This window comes from Oenanthe melanoleuca, chromosome 25 (assembly GCF_029582105.1).
Source record: "Oenanthe melanoleuca isolate GR-GAL-2019-014 chromosome 25, OMel1.0, whole genome shotgun sequence".
Taxonomy (NCBI): Eukaryota; Metazoa; Chordata; class Aves; order Passeriformes; family Muscicapidae; genus Oenanthe; species Oenanthe melanoleuca.
The window spans coordinates 4165849-4188889 of NC_079358.1; the positions used below are offsets into that span (position 1 = coordinate 4165849).

Consider the following 23041-nt stretch of genomic DNA (forward strand, 5'->3'; position numbering starts at 1 on the left):
TTTTTCCATATTCTATTTTTTTCCAGTATTTTGGGGGAGGGCAATGCCGGCCTCATGGCTCTGGCCACGGACTCGACCCCAAATCTTTGGGATTTTGGGGTTGAGATTCCCAGAATGTTATGGCCAAAATCTTTTGGAATTTCTTCCTGAGATTTCAGGACCAAAACCCTTGGGAATTTTTGCATTAATTTCCCAGGAATTGAGAACCAAGATCTTCAGGAATTTCTGCCTGAAATTCCCAGGATTTCAGGACCAAAATCCTCAGGAATTTTTGCCTGAGATTCTCAAGATTTCAGGACCAAAATATTCAGGAATTATTTGAAATTTCCAGGATTTTAGGACTAAAACCATCAAGAATTTCTTTCTGAAATTCTCAGGGTTTCATGCCCTAAATCTTGTGGAATTTCTCCCTGAGATTCTCAGGATTTCAGGATTAAAATGCTTGGGAATTTTTGCATGAATTTCCCAGGATTTCAGGACCAAATCCATGAGAATTTCTGCCTGACGTTCCTTGGAAAAAAAGCAGAAAAATGAGAATTTTTGGGACACTTCGAGAATGTTTTAGCACCAGTTTTGAGGACAGAAAAATGAGAATTTTTATAATAAATCAGGCACGGTTTTAGCTACGATCTTGGGGTTTTTTCCCACAATTTCTTCTGAAAACCACTCAATTTATCCCATAATTTTTTTTAATTATTTTCTAGGATTTTGGGGGAGGGCAATGCCGGCCTCATGGCTCTGGCCACGGACTCGACCCCAAATCTTTGGGATTTTGGGGTTGAGATACCCAGGATTTTATGGCCAAAATCTTTTGGAATTTCTGCCTGAAATTTCTGAGATTTCAGGACCAAATCCCTTGGGAATTTTTGCATTAATTTCCCAGGAATTGAGAACCAAAATCCTCAGGAATTTCTGCCTGAAATTCCCAGGATTTCAGAACCAAAATCTTCAGGAATTTCTGCCTGAGATTCTCAATATTTCAGGACCAAAATCCTCAGGAATCATTAGAAATTCTCAGGATTTTATGGCCAAATCCTTGGGAAATTCTGCCTGAAATTCTTGGGATTTTATGGCCAAAATCCTCAGGAATTTTTGCTTGAGATTCTCAGGATTTCAGGATCAAAGTCCTTGGGAATTTTTGCATGAATTTCCCAGGATTTCAGAACCAGAATCATCAGGAATTTCTGCCTGAGATTCTTGAGATTTCAGGATAAAAATCCTCAGGAATTTCTGCCTGAATTTCCCAGGATTTCAGAACCAAAACCTTCAGGAATTTCTGCCTGAGATTCCCAGGATTTCATGACAAAAATATTCAGGAATTTTTACCTGAAATTCCCAGGATTTCAGAATCAAAATCTTCAGGAATTTCTGCCTGAAATTCCCAAGATTTCATGACCAAATCCCTGGGAATTTCTACCTGAAATTCCCTTGGGGGGGACGCAGCAAAACGAGAATTTTCGGGACGATTTATGAACCGCTTTTAGCTACGATTTCAGAATTTTTTTCCAAAAACTCTCTGAGTTTTCCTCTAAATTTTTTTTTTTCCATATTCTATTTTTTTTTCCAGGATTTTGGGGGAGGGCAATGCCGGCCTCATGGCTCTGGCCACGGACTCGACGCCGGGCAAACGCATCCGCAAACCCTCCCTGCTGTACGAGGGGTTCGAGAGCCCCACCATGGCCTCGGTGCCTTCCCTGGCCAGCCCCCAGGTGAATCCTCCTCCTCCCGAGGTTTCCAACCCCAAAAAACCCGGCAGGGTGACCAACCAGCTGCAGTACCTGCACAAGGTGGTGATGAAAGCCCTGTGGAAGCATCAGTTCGCTTGGCCCTTCCGCCAGCCCGTGGACGCCGTCAAGCTGGGGCTGCCCGTGAGTTTTGGGGGGATTTTTGGGAATTTTGGGGGTGGATTTGGGGTGGGTTTGGGGTGGTTTAGTGGTTTAGTGGAGTGGTTTCCTTGTGTGTTGTTGGAGTGATTTTTTAGGATTTTTGGGGTGATTTTTTTAGGATTTTTGGGATGATTTTTTAGGATTTTTAGGGTGATTTTTAGGGATTTTGAAGGTCACTTTTAGGGTTTTTGGGGTCATTTTTGAGGGTTTTTTGGTGATTTTTGAGGGTATTTGGGGTGATTTTTAGAGTTTTTGGGGTGATTTTTAGGGGGTCTTGGGGTGATTTTTAGAGGTTTCTGGGTGATTTTTGGTGTAATTTTTAGGATCTTCTGAGTGATTTTTAGAGGTTTTGGAGGCAATTTTTAGGGTTTTTTTAGTGATTTTTAGAGGATTTTGGGGGTGATTTTTAGAGGTTTTTGAGGTGATTTTTAGAGGTTATTTGGTGATTTTTGAGGGGTTTTGGGGTGGTTTTTAGGGTTTTTGGGGTGATTTTTGGGGTATTTGGGGGGTTTTTGTCTGTTTTCCCTGTGGTTTTTTGGCCCTTCCGCCAGCCCGTGGACGCCGTCAAGCTGGGGCTGCCCGTGAGTTTTGGGGGGGAATTTTGGGAATTTTGGGGGATTTTTGGGGTTTGAGGTGGGTTTGGGTGAGTGGTTCCATTGTGGGTTCTTGGAGTGATTTTTTACGTGATTTTTAGGGGTTTTTTGGTGATTTTTGAGTTCATTTTTAGGATTTTTAGGGTGATATTTAGGGTTTTTTTTGTGATTTTTGGGGCGGTTTTTAGAGGTTTTGAGTGATTTTTGGGTTCATTTTTAGGATTTTTGGTGTGATTTTTAGAGATTTTTTGTTGATTTTTGAGGGTTTTTGGGGTGATTTTTGAGGATTTTTAGGGTGATTTTTAGGGGTTTTTTGGTGATTTTTGGGTTCATTTTTAGGGTTTTCGGGGTGATTTTTAAAGATTTTGGGATGATTTTTAGAGGTTTTGGGGTAATTTTTAGGGTTTTTTTGGGGTGATTTTTAGTGGTTTTTGGGGTGATTTTTAGAGGTCTTTCGGTGATTTTTGGGGTAATTTTAGGGGGTTTTGGGGTGATTTTAGGGGGTTTTGGGATGATTTTTAGGTGGTTTTTGGATGATTTTTGGGGTGATTTTTAGAGATTTTTGGGTGATTTTTGGTATGATTTTTTAGGATTTTTTGGGTGATATTTTAGGGTTTTTGGAGTGATTTTTAGAGGTTTTTGGGGTGATTTTTAGGGTATTTGGGGGTTTTTTGTTGTCTGTTTTCCCTGTGGTTTTTTGGCCCTTCCGCCAGCCCGTGGACGCCGTCAAGCTGGGGCTGCCCGTGAGTTTTGGGGGGATTTTTGGGAATTTTGGGGGGTTTTTGGGGTTTGGGTGAGTGGTTCCATTGTGGGTTGTTGGGGTGATTTTTTTAGGATTTTTGGGGTGATTTTTGGGGTAATTTTTAGTATTTTTAGGGTGATTTTTAGGGTTTTTGCGGTGATTCTTTAGAGGTTTTGGGATGATTTTTAGAGCTCTTTTGGTGATTTTTGGGGTGATTTTAGGGAGTTTTGGGGTAACTTTTAGGAGGTTTTGGGGTGATTTTTAGGGGGTTTTTGGGTTATTTTTTGGGTAATTTTTAGGGGTTTTGGGGTGATTTTTAGAGGTTTTGGGGGTGATTTTTAGGGGTTTTTGGGTGATTTTTAGAGGTTATCGGGGTGATTTTTAAAGATTTTGGGATGATTTTTAGAGGTTTTGGGGTCATTTTTAGGGTTTTTTTGGGGTGATTTTTAGTGGTTTTTGGGGTGATTTTTAGAGGTCTTTCGGTGATTTTTGGGGCAATTTTAGGGGGTTTTGGGGTGATTTTAGGGGGTTTTGGGATGATTTTTAGGTGGTTTTTGGATGATTTTTGGGGTGATTTTTAGAGATTTTTGGGTGATTTTTGGGATTATTTTTTAGGATTTTTTGGGTGATATTTTAGGGATTTTGGGATGATTTTTAGGTGGTTTGGGTAATTTTTAGGGTATTTTTGGGGGGTTTTTGTTGTGTGTTTTCCTTGTGGTTTTTTGGCCCTTCCGCCAGCCCGTGGACGCCGTCAAGCTGGGGCTGCCCGTGAGTTTTGGGGGGATTTTTGGGGGGGTTTTGGGGTTTGGGTGAGTGGTTCCATTGTGGGTTTTTGGGGTGATTTTTTATGTGATTTTTAGGGGTTTTTTGGTGATTTTTGAGTTCATTTTTAGGATTTTTAGGGTGATTTTTAGGGGTTTTTTTGTGATTTTTGGGGTAATTTTTTGTGATTTTTGGGGTGGTTTTTAGAGGTTTTTGGGTTATTTTGGGGGTTATTTTTAGGATTTTTGGGGTGATTTTTAGAGTTTCTGGGGCGATTTTTAGGGATTTTTGGGGTGATTTTTAGAGGTTTCTGAGTGATTTATTGGGTCATTTTTAGGGTTTTTGGGGCCATTTTTAGGATTTTTGAGGGTGATTTTTTAGGATTTTTGGGGTGATTTTTAGGGTTTATTTGGGGTGATTTTTGAGGGTTTTTGGGGTGATTTTTGAGGATTTTTGGGGTGATTTTTGAGGATATTTGGGGTGGTTTTTAGGATTTTTAGAGTGATTTTTAGAGGTTTTTGGGGTCATTTTTGAGGGTTTTTTGGTGATTTTTGAGGGTATTTGGGGTGATTTTTAGGGGGTTTTGGGGTGATTTTTAGAGGTTTTTGGGATCAATATTATTGGGTTTGGGGTGATTTTTGAGGGTTTTTGGAGTGATTTTTGAGGGTTTTTGGAGTGAAAGTTTTTGGAGTGATTTTTAGAAGTTTTTGGGTTGATTTTAAGAGATTTATTTCCCCAATGATTTGATTTTTCAGGATTTTTTCCCCCGACAATTTGATTTTTTAACGATTTTTTTCCCCAATAATTTTATTTTTTCACTATTTAATCCCCCAATAATTTGATTTTTTTTCCCCCAATAATTTTAGTTTTTATAATTTATTCCCCCAATAAATTAATTTTATTTCTAATAAATTTATTTTTAGAGGATTATCACAAGATCATCAAGCAGCCCATGGACCCAAATTTGGGATTTATTCCCCAATAATTTGATTTCTTAGGATCTATTTCCCCAATAATTTGATTTTTTTTATTTATTTTCCCCAATAATTTAATTTTTCACTATCTATTTCCCCCAGTAATTTGATTTTTTTGGGATTTATTCCCCCAATAATTTCATTTTTTAGCGACTTTTTTCCCCAATAATTTGATTTTTTTCCCCTAATAATTTGATTTTTTTTACGATTTTTTCCCCAATAATTTTACTTTTTATAATTTATTCCCCCAATAAATGAATTTTATTCCCAATAAATTTATTTTTTAGGATTATCACAAGATCATCAAGCAGCCCATGGACATGGGGACCATCAAGAGGCGCCTGGAGAACAATTATTACTGGGGGGCAGCAGAGTGCATGCAGGACTTCAACACCATGTTCACCAACTGCTACATCTACAACAAGGTGGGCAGAAAAATCCTAAAAATGGTGCAAAAACACCCAGAAAGTATCAAAAATTACAAATAAAAAATGCCATGGAAATAGCAAAAAAATGGGCAAAAAAATCAGAAAAAATGACTAAAAAATGGTAGAAAAACACAACAAGGTAGGGGAAAAAATACCCAAAAGATATCCAAAACATTAAAAAAAAATTAAAAAAAAAAAATCCAAAAAATATCCAAAATATAAAAAAAAAAAAAAAAATTAAGAAATTTAAAAAAATATACCATGAAAATAGGAAAAAAAAAAAAAAGCCAAAAACGTCACAAAAATGACTAAAAATGGGACAAAGATACCCAAAAAGTGTCCAAAAAATATCCCAAAAAAAAAAATCCAAAAATATTAGAAATATATAAAGAAATGTACTATGAAAATAGAAAAAAAAAAAAAAAAAAGGGGCACTAAAAATCAGAAAAAATGACTAAAAATGCCACAAAAAATGACTAAAAAATGCCATAAAAATACCAAGTTCTGCAACTGCTACATCTACAACAAGGTGGGCAGAAAAATCCTAAAAATGGTGCAAAAACACACAAAAAGTATCAAAAATTTCAAATAAAAAATGCCATGAAAATTGTAAAAAAATAAGTGAAAAGATTACTAAAAAATGGTACAAAAATACAACAAGGTAGGGGAAAAAATATCCAAAAAATATCCAAAAAATTAAAAAAAAAAAAATCCAAAATACAAAAAAAAATAATCCAAAAATTAAAGAAAATATACCATGAAAAAAAAAAAACCCACAAAAATGACTCCAAATGGCACAAAAATACCCAAAAAGTGTTCAAAGAATATAAAAAAAACTAAAGAAATATAAAAAAAAATATTCAAAATATATAAAACAATGTACCATGAAAATAACAAAAAACAAACAAAACAAAACAAAACAAAAAAACAACCAGGCACTAAAAACCAGAAAAAAATAAAAAATGCCACAAAAAAATGACTAAAAAAATGGCACAAAAACACAACAGGGTGTGGAAAAAAAATTCCTAAAAATGGCACAAAAACACCCAAAAAATATTAAAAAAAATATAAAAAAAATACATCATGAAAATAGGAAAAAGAGTCCCAAAAAATCCCTTTAAAAAAATGGAAAAATGACTTAAAAATACCAAGTTCTGCAATTGCTACATCTACAACAAGGTGGGCAGAAAAATCCTAAAAATGGTGCAAAAACACCCAAAAAGTATCAAAAGTTTAAAATAAAAAATGCCATGAAAATCGTAAAAAAATGGGTGAAAAAATTACTAAAAAATGGTACAAAAACACAACAAGGTAGGGGAAAAAAATATCCAAAAAAATATCCAAAAAATTTAAAAAAAAAATCCAAAATACAAAAAAAAAAATAATCCAAAAATTAAAGAAAATATACCATGAAAAAAAAAAAAAACCCACAAAAATGACTCCAAATGGCACAAAAATACCCAAAAAGTGTTCAAAGAATATAAAAAAAACTAAAGAAATATAAAAAAAAAATATTCAAAATATATAAAACAATGTACCATGAAAATAACAAAAAACAAACAAAACAAAACAAAACAAAAAAAAAAGGCACTAAAAACCAGAAAAAAATAAAAAATGCCACAAAACCACAACAAGGTGGGGAAAAAAAAAATCCTAAAAATGGTGAAAAAACACCCAAAAAATATCAAAAAAATAAAAAAAAATACATCATGAAAACAGGAAAAAGAGTCCCAAAAAATCCCTTTTAAAAAATGGAAAAATGACTTAAAAATTCCAAGTTCTGCAATTGCTACATCTACAACAAGGTGGGCAGAAAAATCCTAAAAATGGTGCAAAAACACCCAAAAAGTATCAAAAATTTCAAATAAAAAATGCCATGGAAATAGCAAAAAAATGGGCAAAAAAAATCAGAGAAAATGATTAAAAACGCCACAAAAAATGATTAAAAAATGGTATAAGAACACAGCAAGGTGGGGAAAAAAAAATCCTAAAAATGGCAAAAAAAACCCCAAAAAATATCCAGAAAATTAAAGAAAATATCCAAAATGTGTTCAAAAAAATAGGAAAAAAAAGGCCATGAAAAAAGCCAAAAATAAATAAAAAAAGGCACAAAAATCACAAAAAAGTTGCAGAAAAATAAAACAAGTTGGGGGAAAAAAATCCTAAAAATGGTGCAAAAACACACAGAAAATCTAAGAAAAAAAATGAAAAATATAAAAAAATTTACCATGAAAATAGGAAAAAAATACCATGAAAATAGGAAAAAAAAGTCACTAAAAAGCACAAAAAATGAGTAAAGATAATAAGGTGGGGAAAAAAAAATATCCTAAAAATGGCACAAAAACACTCAAAAACCATCCAGAAAACCACTATAAAGAGGATGGAAAATGTCCCAAAAATCTCTTCCAAAAAATAAAAAAATGCAAAAAAATACTTGGCAAAAAAATGCAAAAAATCCCCGTAAAAATAAAAAAAAAAGCCAAAAATGCCCCTAAAAAAATCCCAAAAATTTTTCTTAAAAATCCAAGAAAATTCCTCAATATCCTGTAAAAATTCCTGTAAGGATTAAAAAAAATTTCTTAAATATCACTTTAAAATGAAAGAAAAAAAAGCTGAAAAATCAGAAAAAAATTCCAAAAAATTTACTTAAAAATTTAGAAGAAAAAGAGCGAAAAAATTGGGAAAAAATCAGGAAAAAAAAGAAAAAATCCCCAAGAAATCTGAAAAAAAAAAAAGTCCCAAAAATTTCCCTTAAAATCCTTTAAGAGAATCCTAAAAATTCTTCTGGAAAATTCTAAAAACTCCACTTAAAAATAAAGAAAATCGACAAAAAAATCTGAAAAAACTCTGAAAAAATTCCCAAAAAATCCCCAAGAAACCTGAAAAAAATCCAGAAAATCCAGAAAAAAAACCCAACCAAATTCTCTTTAAAATCCTTTGAAAAAATCCTAAAAATACTCCCAGAAAATTCCAAATAAATCCTTTTTAAATCAAAGAAAAATAGCAAAAAACCAAAAAAAAGTCTGAAAAAATTCCTGAAAAATCCCCAAGAAATCTGAAAAAAATTCCAGAAAATCCAGAAAAAAGTCTCAAAATATTCCCTTAAAATCCTTTGAAAGAATCCTAAAAATTCTCCGGAAAATAAAAAAAAAAATCCACTTAAAATCAAAGAAAAACAGCGAAAAAATCAGAAAAAAATCTGAAAAAAATTGGAAAATAATTTCTGAAAAATCTGAAAAAATTCCAGAAAATAAGTCCCAAAAACTTCCCTTAAAATCCTTTAAGAGAATCCTAAAAATCCTTCCGGAAAATTCAAAAAAATCCTCTTAAAAATAAAAAAAAAAGCAAAAAAGTCGGAAAGAAAATAAAAAAAAAAAATTGAAAAAATTCCCCAAAAGTCTGTAAAAAATTCGGAAAAAAAAACAAAAACAAAAACAAAATTCTCTTAAAACCTTTTGAAAAAATCCTGGAAATTCTCCCAAAAAATTCCAAGTACATCTCCTTAAAATCAAAGATGAACAGCGAAAAAATCAGAAAAAAATCTGAAAAAATTTGAAAAAAATTCCAAGAAATCTGAAAAAATTCCAGAAAATCCAGAAAAAAATCCTCCAAATTCTCTTAAAATTCTTTGAAAAAAATACTAAAATTTCTCCCAGAAAATTCCAAATAAATCCCCTTAAAATCAAAGAAAAACAGCGAAAAAATCTGAAAAAATTTGAAAAAAATTTCTAAAAAATCTGAAAAAATTCCAGAAAATCCAGGAAAAAAGTCCCCAAAAAATCCCTTAAAATCCTTGAAAAAATCCTAAAAATTCTCCTGGAAAATTCCAAAAAAATTTTCTTAAAATCAAAGAAAAACAGCGAAAAAATCAGAAAAAAATCTGAAAAAATTTGACAAAAATTCCAAGAAATCTGAAGAAATTCCAGAAAATCCAGAAAAAAATCCCCCAAATTCTCTTAAAATTCTTTGGAAAAAATACTGAAATTTCTCCCAGAAAATTCCAAATAAATCCCCTTAAAATCAAAGAAAAACAGCGAAAAAATGAGAAAAAATTTGAAAAAAAATTCTAAAAAATCTGAAAAAATTCCAGAAAATCCAGAAAAAAATCCCCCAAATTCTCTTAAAATTCTTTGAAAAAAATACTGAAATTTCTCCCAGAAAATTCCAAATAAATCCCCTTAAAATCAAAGAAAAACAGCGAAAAAATCAGAAAAATTTTGAAAAAATTTGAAAAAAAATTAAAAAAAAATCTGAAAAAAATCCCAAAAAATCTGAAAAAATTCCCAGAACTTCCAGGTGTTTTCCCCATCCCTAATTCCCATTTTTTTCCCATTTTTTTTGTGTCCTAGCCCACGGATGACATCGTGCTGATGGCTCAGACTCTGGAGAAGCTTTTCCTGCAGAAAGTGGCTCAGATGCCCCCAGAGGAGCAGGAGCTGCTGCTGCCCCTGGCCAAGAACAGCCACAAGAAAGGGGCAGCCAGGGCTGCAGGTAATTAATTAATTAGTTAATTGGGGAATTAATTAATTGGGGATCAAACACCTTGGGTCAGGCCAAAATTGGGGAATTAATTTGGGATTAATTGGAAATTAAACTTCTGAGTTCGGGAGTTATTTGAGGATCTGATATCTGGATCTGGCCAGAATTTGGGAATTAATTGGGGAATTAATTGTGAATTAATTGGAGATCAAACTCCTGGATTCAGGAATTAATTGGGGAATTTATTGTGAATTAATAAGGGATCAAACTCCTGCATTCAGGAATTAATTGAGGAGTTAATTGTGAATTAATTGGGGATCAAACTCCTGGATCCAGGAATTAATTGGGGAATTAATTGTGAATTAATAAGGGATCAACTCCTGGATTCAGGAAATAATTGAGGAATTAATTGTGAATTAATAGGAGATCAAACTCCTGGATTCAGGAATTAATTGGGAATTAATTGGGGATACAGTATCTGAATTCAGCCAAAATTGGGGAATTAATTGGGGAATTAATTTGAGATCAAACTCCTGGATTCAGGAATTAATTGGGGAATTGATTGTGAATTAATAAGGGATCAACTTCAGGATTCAGGAATTAATTGGGGAATTAATTATGAATTAATAGGGGATCAAACTCCTGGATTCAGGAATTAATTGGGAATTAATTGGGGATACAGTATCTGAATTCAGCCAAAATTGGGGAATTAATTGTGGATTAATTGGAGATCAAACTCTTGGATTCAGGAATTAATTGGGGAATTAATTGAGGATCAAACACCTGGGTCAGGCCAAAATTTGGGAATTAATTGGGGATCAAACACCTGGATCTGGTCAAAGTTAGGGAATTAATTGGGGATTAAATTGGAGATTAAACTTCTGAGTTCGGGAGTTATTTGAGGATCTAATATCTGGATCTGGCCAGAATTTTGGAATTAATTGTGAATTAATTGATGATCAAACTCCTGGATTCAGGAATTAATTGGGGAATTAATTGTGGATTAATTGGAGTTCAAATCCTGGATTCAGGAGTTAATTGGGGAATTAATTATGAATTAATTGGAGATCAAACTCCTGGATTCAGAAACTAAGTGAGGAATTAATTGTGAATTAATAGGGGGTCAAACTCCTGGATTCAGGAATTAATTGGGAATTAATTGGGGATACAGTATCTGAATTCAGCCAAAATTGGGGAATTAATTGGGGAATTAATTGGAGATCAAACTCTTGGGTTCAGGAATTAATTGGGGAATTAATTGAGGATCAAACACCTGGGTCAGGCCAAAATTTGGGAATTAATTGGGGATCAAACACCTGGATCTGGTCAAAGTTAGGGAATTAATTGGGGATTAATTGGAAATTAAACTTCTGAATTCAGGAGTTATTTGAGGATCTAATATCTGGATCTGGCCAGAATTTTGGAATTAATTGTGAATTAATTGGAGATCAAGCTCCTGGATTCAGAAATTAATTGGTGAATAAATTGTGAATTAATAAGGGATCAGACTCTTGCATTCAGGAATTAACTGAGGAGTTAATTGTGAATTAATTGGGGATCAAACTCCTGGATTCAGGAATTAATTGGGAAATTAATTGTGAATTAATAGGAGATCAAACTCCTGGATTCAGGAATTAATTGGGAATTAATTTGGGATACATTATCTGAATCCAGCCAAAATTGGGGAATTAATTGTGGATTAATTTGAGATCAAACTCCTGGATTCAGGAATTAATTGGGGAATTAATTGTGAATTAATAAGGGATCAACTCCTGGATTCAGGAATTAATTGGGGAATTAATCGTGAATTAATTGGAGATCAAACTCCTGGCTTCAGAAACTAAGTGAGGAATTAATTGTGAATTAATAGGGGGTCAAACTCCTGGATTCAGGAATTAATTGAGGAATTAGTTGGGGATCAAACTCCTTAAAAATCAGAAAAAAAATCCGAAAAAATCAGAAAAAAATCCCAAAAAATCAGAAAAAAATTTCCAAAAAATCATGGAAAAAATCCCAAAAGATCTGAAAAAAATATTAAAAAAAATCAGAAAAAAAATCCCAGAAAACCAGAAAAAAATTCCCAGAAAAATAAAAAAAATCAGAAAAAAAATCACAAAAAATCAGAAAAAAAACAAAAAAAGTCAGAAAAAAAACAGAAAAAAATCCCAAAAAATCATGAAAAAAAATCCCCGAAAAATCAGAAAAAAAAAAAATCCAAAAAAATCCAAAAAATTCAGAAAAAAATCCTGAAAAATCAGAAACCTCCCCCCCCGAAAAATCAGAAAAAAATCTCCAAAAATCAGAAAAAAATCCCAGAAAATCAGGAAAAAAATCCGCAAAAAATCAGAAAAAATCTCCAAAAAATCAGAAAAAAATGCAAAAAAATCAGAAAAAAAATCAGAAAAATATTTAGAAAGAAATAAATTTAAAAAAAAAAAAATCATGAAAAAAAAAGCCGAAAAATCAGAAAAAAATCCAAAAAAATCAGAAAAAAATCCGAGAAAACCAGAAAAAAAATTCCCAGAAAATGAGAAAAAAATCCCAGAAAATCAGAAAAAAATCAGAAAAAAATTCAGAAAAAATTAAAAAAAAAACCCAAAAAATAATGAAAAAAAAAGTCGAAAAATCAGAAAAAAATCCAAAAAATTCAGAAAAAAATCCAAAAAATTCAGAAAAAAACTCCCGAAAAATCAGAAAAAATTCTCCAAAAATAAGAAAAAAATCCCAGAAAATCAGAAAAAAACCTAAAAACATCAGAAAAAAATTTCCAAAAAATTCAGAAAAAAATCCAAAAAAATCCGAAAAAAATCCAAAAAAATCCGAAAAAAATCTCCAAAAAATTCAGAAAAAAATCCAAAAAAATCAGAAAAAAATCAGAAAAAAATCCCAAAACCCCCCAATCCCATCCCAATTTTTTTTTTTTCCTTCCCCAGCCCTGCTGGCAGGTCTGAGCAGCCCAGCCCAGCAGGTCCCGGCCGTGTCGTCGCTGTCCCAGCCCTTCGGTCCCACCGAGATCCCCACGACCATCGTCAGCCTCGCGCACCCGTCGGTGATCGCGGCGCCGCTGCTGAAATCCCTGCAGCACCCCGGGGCCCTTCCCAGTAATCCCAGTAATCCCAGTAATCCCAGCAATCCCAGTAACCCCAGTAACCCCAGTAATCCCAGTCCCACCGTCCTGGCTGCCCCCGCGCCCACGCAGCCCGTGGCGAAGGTGAGGGGAGTGGGGATTTGGGGGATTTGGGGGATTTGGGATTTGGGGTGTTGGGATTGGAGTTTGGGGAATCTGGGGTTTGGGGGTTTGGGGAATTTGGGGGGGGTTTGGGGAATTTGGGGATTGGGATTTGGGATGGAATTACAGGTGGGGATTTGGGGTGGTGAGATTTGGGGATTGGGGATTGGGGAATTTGGGGTTTGGGGGTGTTGGTATTGGGATTTGGAGTTTGGGGAATTTGGGGTTTGGGGGGTTGGGGATTTGGGAATTTGGGGTAATGGGATTGGGAATTTGGGGTTTGGGAATTTGGGGTATTGGGATTGGAGTTTGGGGAATCTGGGGTTTGGGGATTTGGGAATTTGGGGTATTGGGATATTGGGATTGGGGTTTGGGGAATTTGGGGTTTGGGGGGTTTTGGGGAATTTGGGGTTTGGGGGTTTGGGGAATTTGGGATTTGGAGAATTTGAGGTTTGGGGTTTGGGATTTGGGAATTTGGGGTTTGGGGTTTTGGGGATTTGGGAATTTGGGATATTGGGGTGTTGGGATTGGAGTTTGGGAATCTGGGGTTTGGGGGTTTGGGGATTTGGGGTTTGAGGTGTTGGGATTGGAGTTTGGGGAATTTGGGGTTTGGGGGTTTGGGGAATTTGGAATTTGAAGAATTTGAGGTTTGGGGTTGGGGATTTGGGAATTTGGGGTATTGGGATTTGGGGTTTGGGGAATTTGGGGTTTGGGGATTGGGGTGTTGGGATTGGGGTTTGGGGAATTTGGGGTTTGGGGGGTTTTGGGGAATTTGGGGTTTGGGAATTTGGGGTATTGGGATGTTGGGATTGGGGTTTGGGGAATTTGGGATTTGGAGAATTTGAGGTTTGGGGTTGGGTAAGTTGTGGTAATTTGGGGTTTGGGGAATTTGGGGTATTGGGATTTGGGGTTTGGGGGTTTTGGGATTTTGGGGAATTTGGGGGGGATTTGGGATTTTTGGGAATTTGGGGTTTGGGGGGTTTTGGGGAATTTGGGGATTGGGATTTGGGATGGAATTACAGGTGGGGATTTGGGGTGATGAGATTTGGGGTTTGGGGAATTTGGGGTTTGGGGTTTGGGGATTGGAATTTTGGGTCCTGGGATTGAATTCTGGTTCTTGGAATGGGATTTTGGGATACTGGAATGTAATTTTGGGTCACTGGGAGGAGATTTTTGTTCCTGGGATGGACTTTTGGGACAGTGGGATAGAATTTTGAGGAATGAGATTTTTTCCTGTTGGATTGGAATTTTGGGGAACTGGGATGAAATTTTGGGGAATGAGATTTTTGCTGCTGGGATGGAATTTTGGGACAGTGGGATGGAGTTTTGAGGAATGAGAATTTTGCTGCTGGGTTGGAATTTTGGGTCCTGGAATTGAATTCTGGTTCCTGGAATGGGATTTTGGGATACTGGAATAGAATTTTGGGGTACTGGGATGAAATTCTGGGGGATTGAATTTTTGCTGCTGGGATGGAATTTTTGGGCACTGGGATGGAATTTTGGGGAATGAGATTTTTGCTGCTTGATTGGGATTTTTGGACACTGGGATAGAATTTTGGGCAATGAGATTTTTCCTGCTGGGATTGGAATTTTGGGATACTGGGATAGAATTTTGGGACTCTGGAATAGAATTTTGGGGTACTGGGACGAAATTTTGGGGGATTGAATTTTTGCTGCTGGGATGGAATTTTGGGACAGTGGGATGGAATTTTGAGGAATTAGAATTTTGCTGCTGGGATGGAATTTTAGGACAGTGGGATGGAATTTTGGGGAATGAGATTTTTTCCTGCTGGGATTGGAATTTTAGGACACTGGGATAGAATTTTGGGGAATTGTATTTTTGCTGCTGGGATGGAATTTCGGCTTCCGGGATGGGATTTTTTCCGTGATTTTACAACCCTAGAAAGAAATTTTAAGATTCCAACTTGAAATTTGGTTTCAGGGTTTTTTTTTTAATTTTATTTTTTTTTTTCCATCCCACCCCCCCCCCCAGAAAAAAGGGGTGAAGCGGAAAGCCGACACCACCACCCCCACCACGCCGGCCATGGTCGGCACCAGCGGCGGCGAATCGTCGCCGTCCATCGCCGACGGCGCCAAAGCCGCCAAAATCCCGGCGCGGCGCGAGAGCGGCCGGCCCATCAAACCCCCCAGGAAGGATTTGCCGGATTCCCAGCAGCACCAGACCTCCAAGAAGGGGAAGCTGTCGGAGCAGCTCAAGTACTGCAACGGGATCCTGAAGGAGCTGCTGTCCAAGAAGCACGCGGCCTACGCCTGGCCCTTCTACAAGCCCGTGGACGCCTCGGCGCTGGGGCTGCACGACTACCACGAGATCATCAAGCACCCCATGGATCTCAGCACCATCAAGGTTTGGGTGGGAAGGGTGGGGGGAATGGATTTGGGGGGTTTCTGGGGTTTTTTTTTGGGGGGTTTTTGGAGGTCCGTGATTTTGTTGAGGCTTCTATGATTTCATTGACTGTTCCATGAGCTAATGACCCAACTGTGACCCCATTGACCATTCCATGACCCCATTGACCATTCCATGACCCCATTGACCCTGCCATGACCCCATTGACCATTCCATGACCCCATTGACCCTGCCATGACCCCATTAACCCTACCATGGTCTCATTGACCCTTTCCATGACCTCATTGACCTTTTCAAGACCTTGTTGACTCTTCCATGACCCCATTGACCCTTCCAAGACCTTGTTGACCCTTCCAAGAGCTTGTTGACCATTCCAAGACTCCATTGACCCTGCCATGACCTCATTGACCCCGCCATGACCTCATTGATCCTTTCATGACCCCATTGACCCTTCCAAGACCTTGTTGACCCTTCCAAGACCTTTTTGACCCTTCCATGACCCGACTGACACTTCCATGACTCCATTGACCCTTTTGTGACCCCATTGACCAATCCATGACTCCATTGACCCTTTCATGACCCCATTGACCAATCCATGACTCCATTGACCCTTTCATGACCCCATTGACCAATCCATGACCTCAATGACCCTTCCATGACCTTAGTGACCCTTCTGTGACCCCATTGACCAATCCATGACGCCATTGACTCTTCCATGACCCCATTGACCGTTCCATGACCCCATTGACCGTTCCATGACCCCATTGACCTTTCCAGGACTCTGTTGACCCTTCCAAGACCTTGTTGACTCTTCCATGATCTCATTGACCCTTCCATGACTCCATTGACCCTTCCAAGATCTTGATCTTTCCATAATCCCATTGACCTTTCCATGACCCTATTGAACCTTCCATGACCCCATTGACTCTTCCATGACCTCATTGACCCTTCCAAGACCTTGTTAACCCTTCCAAGACCTCAGTGACCCTTTCCATGACCCCATTGACCCTTTCCATGACCTCAATGACCCTTCCATGACCTCAATGACCCTTCCATGACCCCATTGACCAATCCATGACCCCGTTAACCCTTCCATGACCCCATTGACCCTTCCATGACCCCATTGACCCTTCCATGACCCCTTTGACCCTTCCATGACCTCATTAACCCTTCCATGACTCCATTGACCCTTCCATTGACTCTTCCATGACCCTATTGACCCTTCCATGACTTCATTTACCCTTCCATTGGCCAACGCATGATTCCATTGATTAATGGAAGACTTTGGTGACCCCTCCATGACCCCACTGACCCTTCCATGACCCCAATGACCCTTCCATGACCTCAGTGACCCTTCCATGACCCCGTTAACCCTTCCATGACCCCATTGACCTTTTCATGATCTCATTGACCCTTCCATGACCCTATTAACCCTTCCATGACCCCATTGACCCTTCCATGGCTTCATTTACCCTTCCATTGGCCAATCCATGATCCCATTGACCAATGGAAGACTTTGTTGACCCTTCCATGACCCCACTGACCCTTCCATGACCCCACTGACCCCTCCATGACCCCATTAACCCTTTCCCGCCCGCTTTTCCCGGCAGAGGAAGATGGAAAACCGGGAATACCGCGACGCGCAGGAATTCGCCGCCGACGTTCGGTTGATGTTCTCCAACTGCTACAAGTACAACCCTCCGGACCACGACGTGGTGGCCATGGCCAGGAAACTCCAGGTGGGAATTCCCAAAATCCCAGAAATTCCCAAAATTCTGAAAACTAAAAAAAAAAAAAAAATAAAAAAAATAAAAAATTCCAGGAAAATCCCGCTCGGAATTCGGGTTTTACCAGGAATGAGTTTTTGGGTTTTTGCTGGGAGTGATTTTTTGGGGTGGGATGAGAAGGAAATGGTGAAATTTTGGAGTTTTTTTGAAAATTTGGAGTTGGAAATTTGAGAATTTGGAATTTTATTGACGAGTAGAAATCGCCAGAATTTTGGGAATTGGAAATGTGGAATTTTTAAGTTCCACACTGGGAGCATTGGGAGTGATTTTGTGGGGTGGGATGAGAAGGAAATGCTGGAATTTTGACATTTTTTTGGGAATTTGGAATTGGAAATCTGGGAATTTGAAGTTTTATTGACGAGTGGAAATCGCCGAAATTTTGGGAGTTTTTGGCAATTGGAAATTTGGTATTTTTAAATTCCATACTGGGAGCACTGGGAGTGATTTTTTGGGGTGTGGTGAGAAGGAAATGATGGAATTTTGGAATTTTTTTGGGAATTTGGAATTGGAAATTTGGGAATTTGGAATTTTACTGACGAGCGGAAATCGTCAAAATTTTAGGAATTTTTGGGAATTGGAAATTTGGACTTTTTAAATTTCATACTGGGAGCACTGGGAGTGATTTTCTGGGGTGGGGAGAGAAGGAAATGATGAAATTTTGGAGTTTTTTTGAAAATTTGGAATTGGAAATTTGAGAATTTGGAATTTTATTGGTGACTAGAAATTGTCGAAATTTTAGGAATTTTTGGCAATTGGAAATTTGGAATTTTTAAATTCCATACTGGGAGCACTGGGAGTGATTTTGTGGGGTGGGATGAGAAGGAAATGATGGAATTTTGGAATTTTTTTGGGAATTTGGAATTAGAATTTTGGGAATTCAGAATTTTATTGGTGACTAGAGATTGTCAAAATTTTAGGAATTTTTGGGAATTGGAAATTTGGAATTATTAAATTCCATACTGGGAGCACTGGGAGTGATTTTTTTTGTGTGGATTAGAAGGAAAAGGTGGAATTTTGGGGTTTTATTTGGGAATTTGGGGATTTGGGAATTTAGGATTTTACTGGGATCAGACAACCAAAAACCACCAAAATTTTGGGAATTTTTTAGGTTAGAAAGTCTGGGATGATTTAATTCCATACTGGGATCACTGGGAGGGATTTTTTCATGTGGGATTAGAAAGAAAATATGGAATGTTGGGGTTTTTTTGGGAATTTGGGGATTTGGGAATTTAGGATTTTATTGGGATCGGACAACCGAAAATCACCAAAATTTTGGGAATTTTTTGGGTTAGGAAATTTGGGATTTTTAAATTCCATAGTGGCAGCACTGGGAGTGATTTTTTTTTGTGTGGGATTAGAAGGAAAAGATGGAATTTTGGGGTTTTATTTGGGAATTTGGGGATTTGGGAATTTAGGATTTTATTGGGATAGGACAAAACTTTTGTGAATTTTTTTGGGTTTGTAAATTTTTTGTGATTTTACCGGTATCACACAACCAAAAACCGACAAAATTTTGGGATTTTTTTAGGTTAGGAAATCTGGGATGATTTAATTCCATACTGGGAGCACTGGGAGTGGTTTTTTGGGTTTGAGGTTAGAAGGAAAAGATGAAATTTTGGAGTTTTTTTGGGAATTTGGAATTTTGCTGACGAGTGGAAATAGCCAAAATTTTGCGAATTGGAAATGTGGAATTTTTAAATTCCATACTGGGAACACTGGGAGTGATTTTTTGGAGTGGGATGAGAAGGAAAAGATGGAATTTTGGGGTTTTATTTGGGAATTTGGGGATTTGGGAATTTAGGATTTTATTGGGATCGGACAACCAAAAATCACTAAAATTTTGGGAATTTTTTAGGTTAGAAAGTCTGGGATGATTTCATTCCATACTGGGATCACTGGGAGGGATTTTTTCATGTGGGATTAGAAAGAAAATATGGAATTTTGGGGTTTTTTTGGGAATTTGGAATTGGAAATTTGGGAATTTGGAATTTTATCGACGAGCGGAAATTGTCAAAATTTTGGGAATTTTTGGGAATTGGAAATTTGGTATTTTTAAATTCCATACTGGGAGCACTGGGAGGGATTTTTTGCATATGGGATGAGAAGGAAAAGATGGAATTTTGGGGTTTTTTTGGGTATTTGAGTATTTGGGAGTTCAGGATTTTATTGGGATCGGACAAAAATTTTGTGAAAATTTTTTGAGTTTTTACCGGTATCACACAACCAAAAATCACTAAAATTTTGGGATTTTTTTAGGTTAGGAAATCCGGGATGATTAAATTCCATTTCAAACCCAATCCCAAAATTTTATTTTTTTATTTTTAAGGACGTGTTTGAGTTCAGCTACGCCAAAATGCCGGACGAGCCCCAAGATTCCGGCGCGGCCTCGGCGTCGGCGCCGCTGCCCACGGCCAAATCCTCGTCCGAGGAATCTTCCAGCGATGAGGATGAGGAGGATGAGGATGAGGATGAAGATGAGGATGAGGAAAGTTCCACAGAAACGTCCTCGGAGAGCGAGGAGAGCTCGGATTCCGAGGAGGAGCGAGCCAATCGGCTGGCGGAGCTGCAGGAGCAGGTGGGGGGAAAAATGGGGGAAAATGAGGGGGGAGGTTTGAGGAAAAAAGGGAAAAAATTGGGGGAAAAGGGAAAAAATTAGGGGGGAAAGATTAGAAAAAAATCGGAGAAAATGAGGGTGAAAATTAGAAGAGAAAAGGAAAAAATTGGGGGAAAACGGAAAAAATTTGGGGGAAAAATCGGGGAAAATGAGGGGGGAAGTTTGAGGTAAAAAGGGAAAAATTGGGGGAAAAAGGAAAAAATTAGGGGGGAAAGATTAGAAAAAAATTGGAGAAAATGAGGGTGAAAATTAGAGGAAAAAAGGAAAAAATTGGGGGAAAATCGAAGGAAAAAATTGAGAAAAAAAGGGAAAAAATTAGGGGGGAAAAGGGTAAAAAATTGGAAAAAAATTAGAGAAAATGTGGGGAAAAAAAAGGGAAAAAATTGGGGAAAAAGGGAAAAATTAGGGGGGAAAATTGGAAAAAAATTGGAGAAAATGAGGGGGAAAGTTAGGAAAAAAGGAAAAAAACATGGGAAAAAAAGGAAAAGATTTGGAAAAAGGGAAAAAATTTGGGGGAAAATCGGAGGAAAAATTGGGGAAAATGAGGGGGGAAGTTTGAGGTAAAAAGGGAAAAAATGGGGGAAAAAGGAAAAAATTAGGGGGGAAAGATTAGAAAAAAATCGGAGAAAATGAGGGTGAAAATTAGAGGAAAAAAGGAAAAAATTGGGGGAAAACGGAAAAAATTTGGGGGAAAATCGGAGGAAAAAATTGGGGAAAAAAGGGAAAAAATTAGGGAGGAAAACTGGAAAAAAATCAGAGAAAATGAGGGGGAAGTTTGAGGAAAAAAGGAAAAAATTGGGGGAAAACGGAAAAAAATTTGGGGGAAAATCAGAGGAAAAAGGGAAAAAATTAGGAGGAAATCTGAGGAAAAAATTGGAAAAAATGGGAAAAAAAATCAGGGAAAATTGCCTAAAAAATTAGAAAAAAAAGGGGAAAAATTCAGAAAAAAATGAGAAAAAAATTGAAAAAAAAATCAGAAAAAAGTGGGAAAAATCAGAAAAAATCGGAAAAAATTTGTGAAAAAATTGGAAGAAAATCCTAAAAAAGTGGGAAAAAATCTTAAAAAATTGGGAAAAAATCTTTAAATATTGGAAAAAAAACTTAAAAAATTGGGAAAAAATTGGGAAAAATTTTTAAAAATTGGGAAAAAATTGGGGAAAAAGTCGGTAAAAAATCTTAAAAAATTGGAAAAAAATCTTTAAAAATTGGGAAAAAATTAGGAAAAAATCTTTAAAAATTGGGAAAAGTTGGGAAAAAAATCTTTAAAAAGTGAGAAAAAACTGGGAAAAAAATCTTAAAAAATTGGGAAAAAATTGGGAAAAAATTAGAAAAAAGCTGGGAAAAATTAGAACAAAAATCAGAAAAAAAATGAAAAAAAATCGTGAAAAAATTGGGAAAAAAATCTCAAAAAATTGGGAAAAAAATGGGAAAAAATTAGAAAAAAACTGGGAAAAATTAGAACAAAAATCAGAAAAAAAATGAAAAAAAATCGTGAAAAAATTGGGAAAAATCTTTAAAAATTGGGAAAAAATTGGGAAAAAAATCAGAAAAAAATTACAAAAAAAATTGGGAAAAAAATTGGAAAAAAATCTTTAAAAATTGGGAAAAAATTGGGAAAAGAATCTTAAAAAATTGGGAAAAAAATCTTAAAAAATAGGGAAAAATTTGGGAAAAAATCTTTAAAAATTGGGAAAAAATAGGGAAAAAATCTTAAAAAATTGGGAAAAAAATCAGGAAAAATTTGGGAAAAAATTGGGAAAAAATATTTAAAAATTGGGAAAAAATCTTTAAAAATTGGGAAAAAATTGGGAAAAAATTAGGAAAAAATTGGGAAAAAAGGGGAAAGCTGAATTAGATGAAATGTTGGGCTGGAGTTGGTGAGTGACCCCTCCCTCCCTGCAGCTGCGGGCGGTGCACGAGCAGCTGGCCGCGCTCTCGCAGGGCCCCGTGTCCAAGCCCAAGCGCAGGCGGGAGAAGAGGAGGAAGAAAAAATTGGGAAAAAATTAGAAAAAAATTGGGAAAAATTAGAAAAAAAATTAGAAAAAAATTGAAAAAAAATCGTGGAAAAATTGGAAAAAATATTTAAAAATTGGGAAAAAATCAGAAAAAAATTACGAAAAAAATTGGGAAAAAATTGGAAAAAAATCTTTAAAAATTGGGAAAAAATCTTAAAAAATTGAGAAAAAATTGGGGAAAAAATCTTAAAAAATTGGGAAAAAAATCTTAAAAAATTGGGAAAAAAATCTTAAAAATTTGGGAAAAAGTAGGGAAAAAATCTTAAAAAATTGGGAAAAAAATCTTAAAAATTGGGGAAAAAGTCGGTAAAAAATCTTAAAAATTGGGAAAAAAATCTTTAAAAATTGGGAAAAAATTCGGAAAAAAATCTCAAAAAAATTGTGAAAAAATTGGGAAAAAATCTTTAAAAAATGGGAAAAAATCTTAAAAAATTGGGAAAAAATTGGGGAAAAAAAATCTTAAAAAATTGGGAAAAAATTGGGAAAAAAATCTGGAATTAAAGAGGCCAAAATTGGGAAAAAATTGGGAAAAAATCTTTAAAAATTGGGAAAAAATCTTTAAAAATTGGGAAAAAATCTTTAAAAATTGGGAAAAAAATCTTAAAAAATTGGGAAAAAAATTAGGAAAAAATTGGGAAAAAAGGGGGAAAGCTGAATTAGATGAAATGTTGGGCTGGAGTTGGTGAGTGACCCCTCCCTCCCTGCAGCTGCGGGCGGTGCACGAGCAGCTGGCCGCGCTCTCGCAGGGCCCCGTGTCCAAGCCCAAGCGCAGGCGGGAGAAGAGGAAGAAGAAAAAATCAGAAAAAAATTTGGGAAAAAATTGGGAAAAAATTAGAAAAAAATTGGGAAAAATTAGAAAAAAAACCAGAAAAAAATTGAAAAAAAATCGTGGAAAAATTGGGAAAAAATCTTTAAAAATTGGGAAAAAATTGGGAAAAAATTGGGAAAAAATCAGAAAAAAATTACGAAAAAAATGGTGAAAAAATTGGAAAAAATCTTTAAAAATTGGGAAAAAATTGGGGAAAAAGTCAGTAAAAAATCTTAAAAAATTGGGAAAAAATCTTTAAAAATTGGGAAAAAGTAGGGAAAAAATCTTTAAAAATTGGGAAAAATATCTTAAAAAATTGGGAAAAAATCTTAAAAAATTGGGAAAAAATTGGGGAAAAA

General features: G+C 36.1%; 1 protein-coding gene and 2 long non-coding RNA genes across 3 annotated transcripts in view; 2 read left to right on the forward strand and 1 right to left on the reverse strand.

The window, feature by feature from the left end:
- The window catches only part of BRD2 (bromodomain containing 2), a 40132-nt gene that overhangs the window by 6741 nt on the left and 10350 nt on the right, over positions 1 to 23041 (forward strand). Inside the window, exons 2-8 of the mRNA XM_056510432.1 lie at positions 1568 to 1868; positions 5245 to 5382; positions 9735 to 9876; positions 12798 to 13075; positions 15087 to 15458; positions 17069 to 17197; positions 19572 to 19820. Of these exons, the coding sequence (XP_056366407.1) occupies positions 1568 to 1868; positions 5245 to 5382; positions 9735 to 9876; positions 12798 to 13075; positions 15087 to 15458; positions 17069 to 17197; positions 19572 to 19820 (1609 nt within the window). The remainder of the gene's footprint in view (positions 1 to 1567; positions 1869 to 5244; positions 5383 to 9734; positions 9877 to 12797; positions 13076 to 15086; positions 15459 to 17068; positions 17198 to 19571; positions 19821 to 23041) is intronic.
- LOC130263019 (uncharacterized) lies at positions 6010 to 6633 on the forward strand. Its single transcript, XR_008842276.1, has 2 exons — positions 6010 to 6046; positions 6565 to 6633. It is a non-coding gene; the product is annotated as an uncharacterized LOC130263019 (long non-coding RNA).
- On the reverse strand, positions 16472 to 17062 carry LOC130262992 (uncharacterized). Its single transcript, XR_008842246.1, has 3 exons — positions 16891 to 17062; positions 16762 to 16850; positions 16472 to 16617 (listed from the first exon to the last, which is right to left on the reverse strand). It is a non-coding gene; the product is annotated as an uncharacterized LOC130262992 (long non-coding RNA).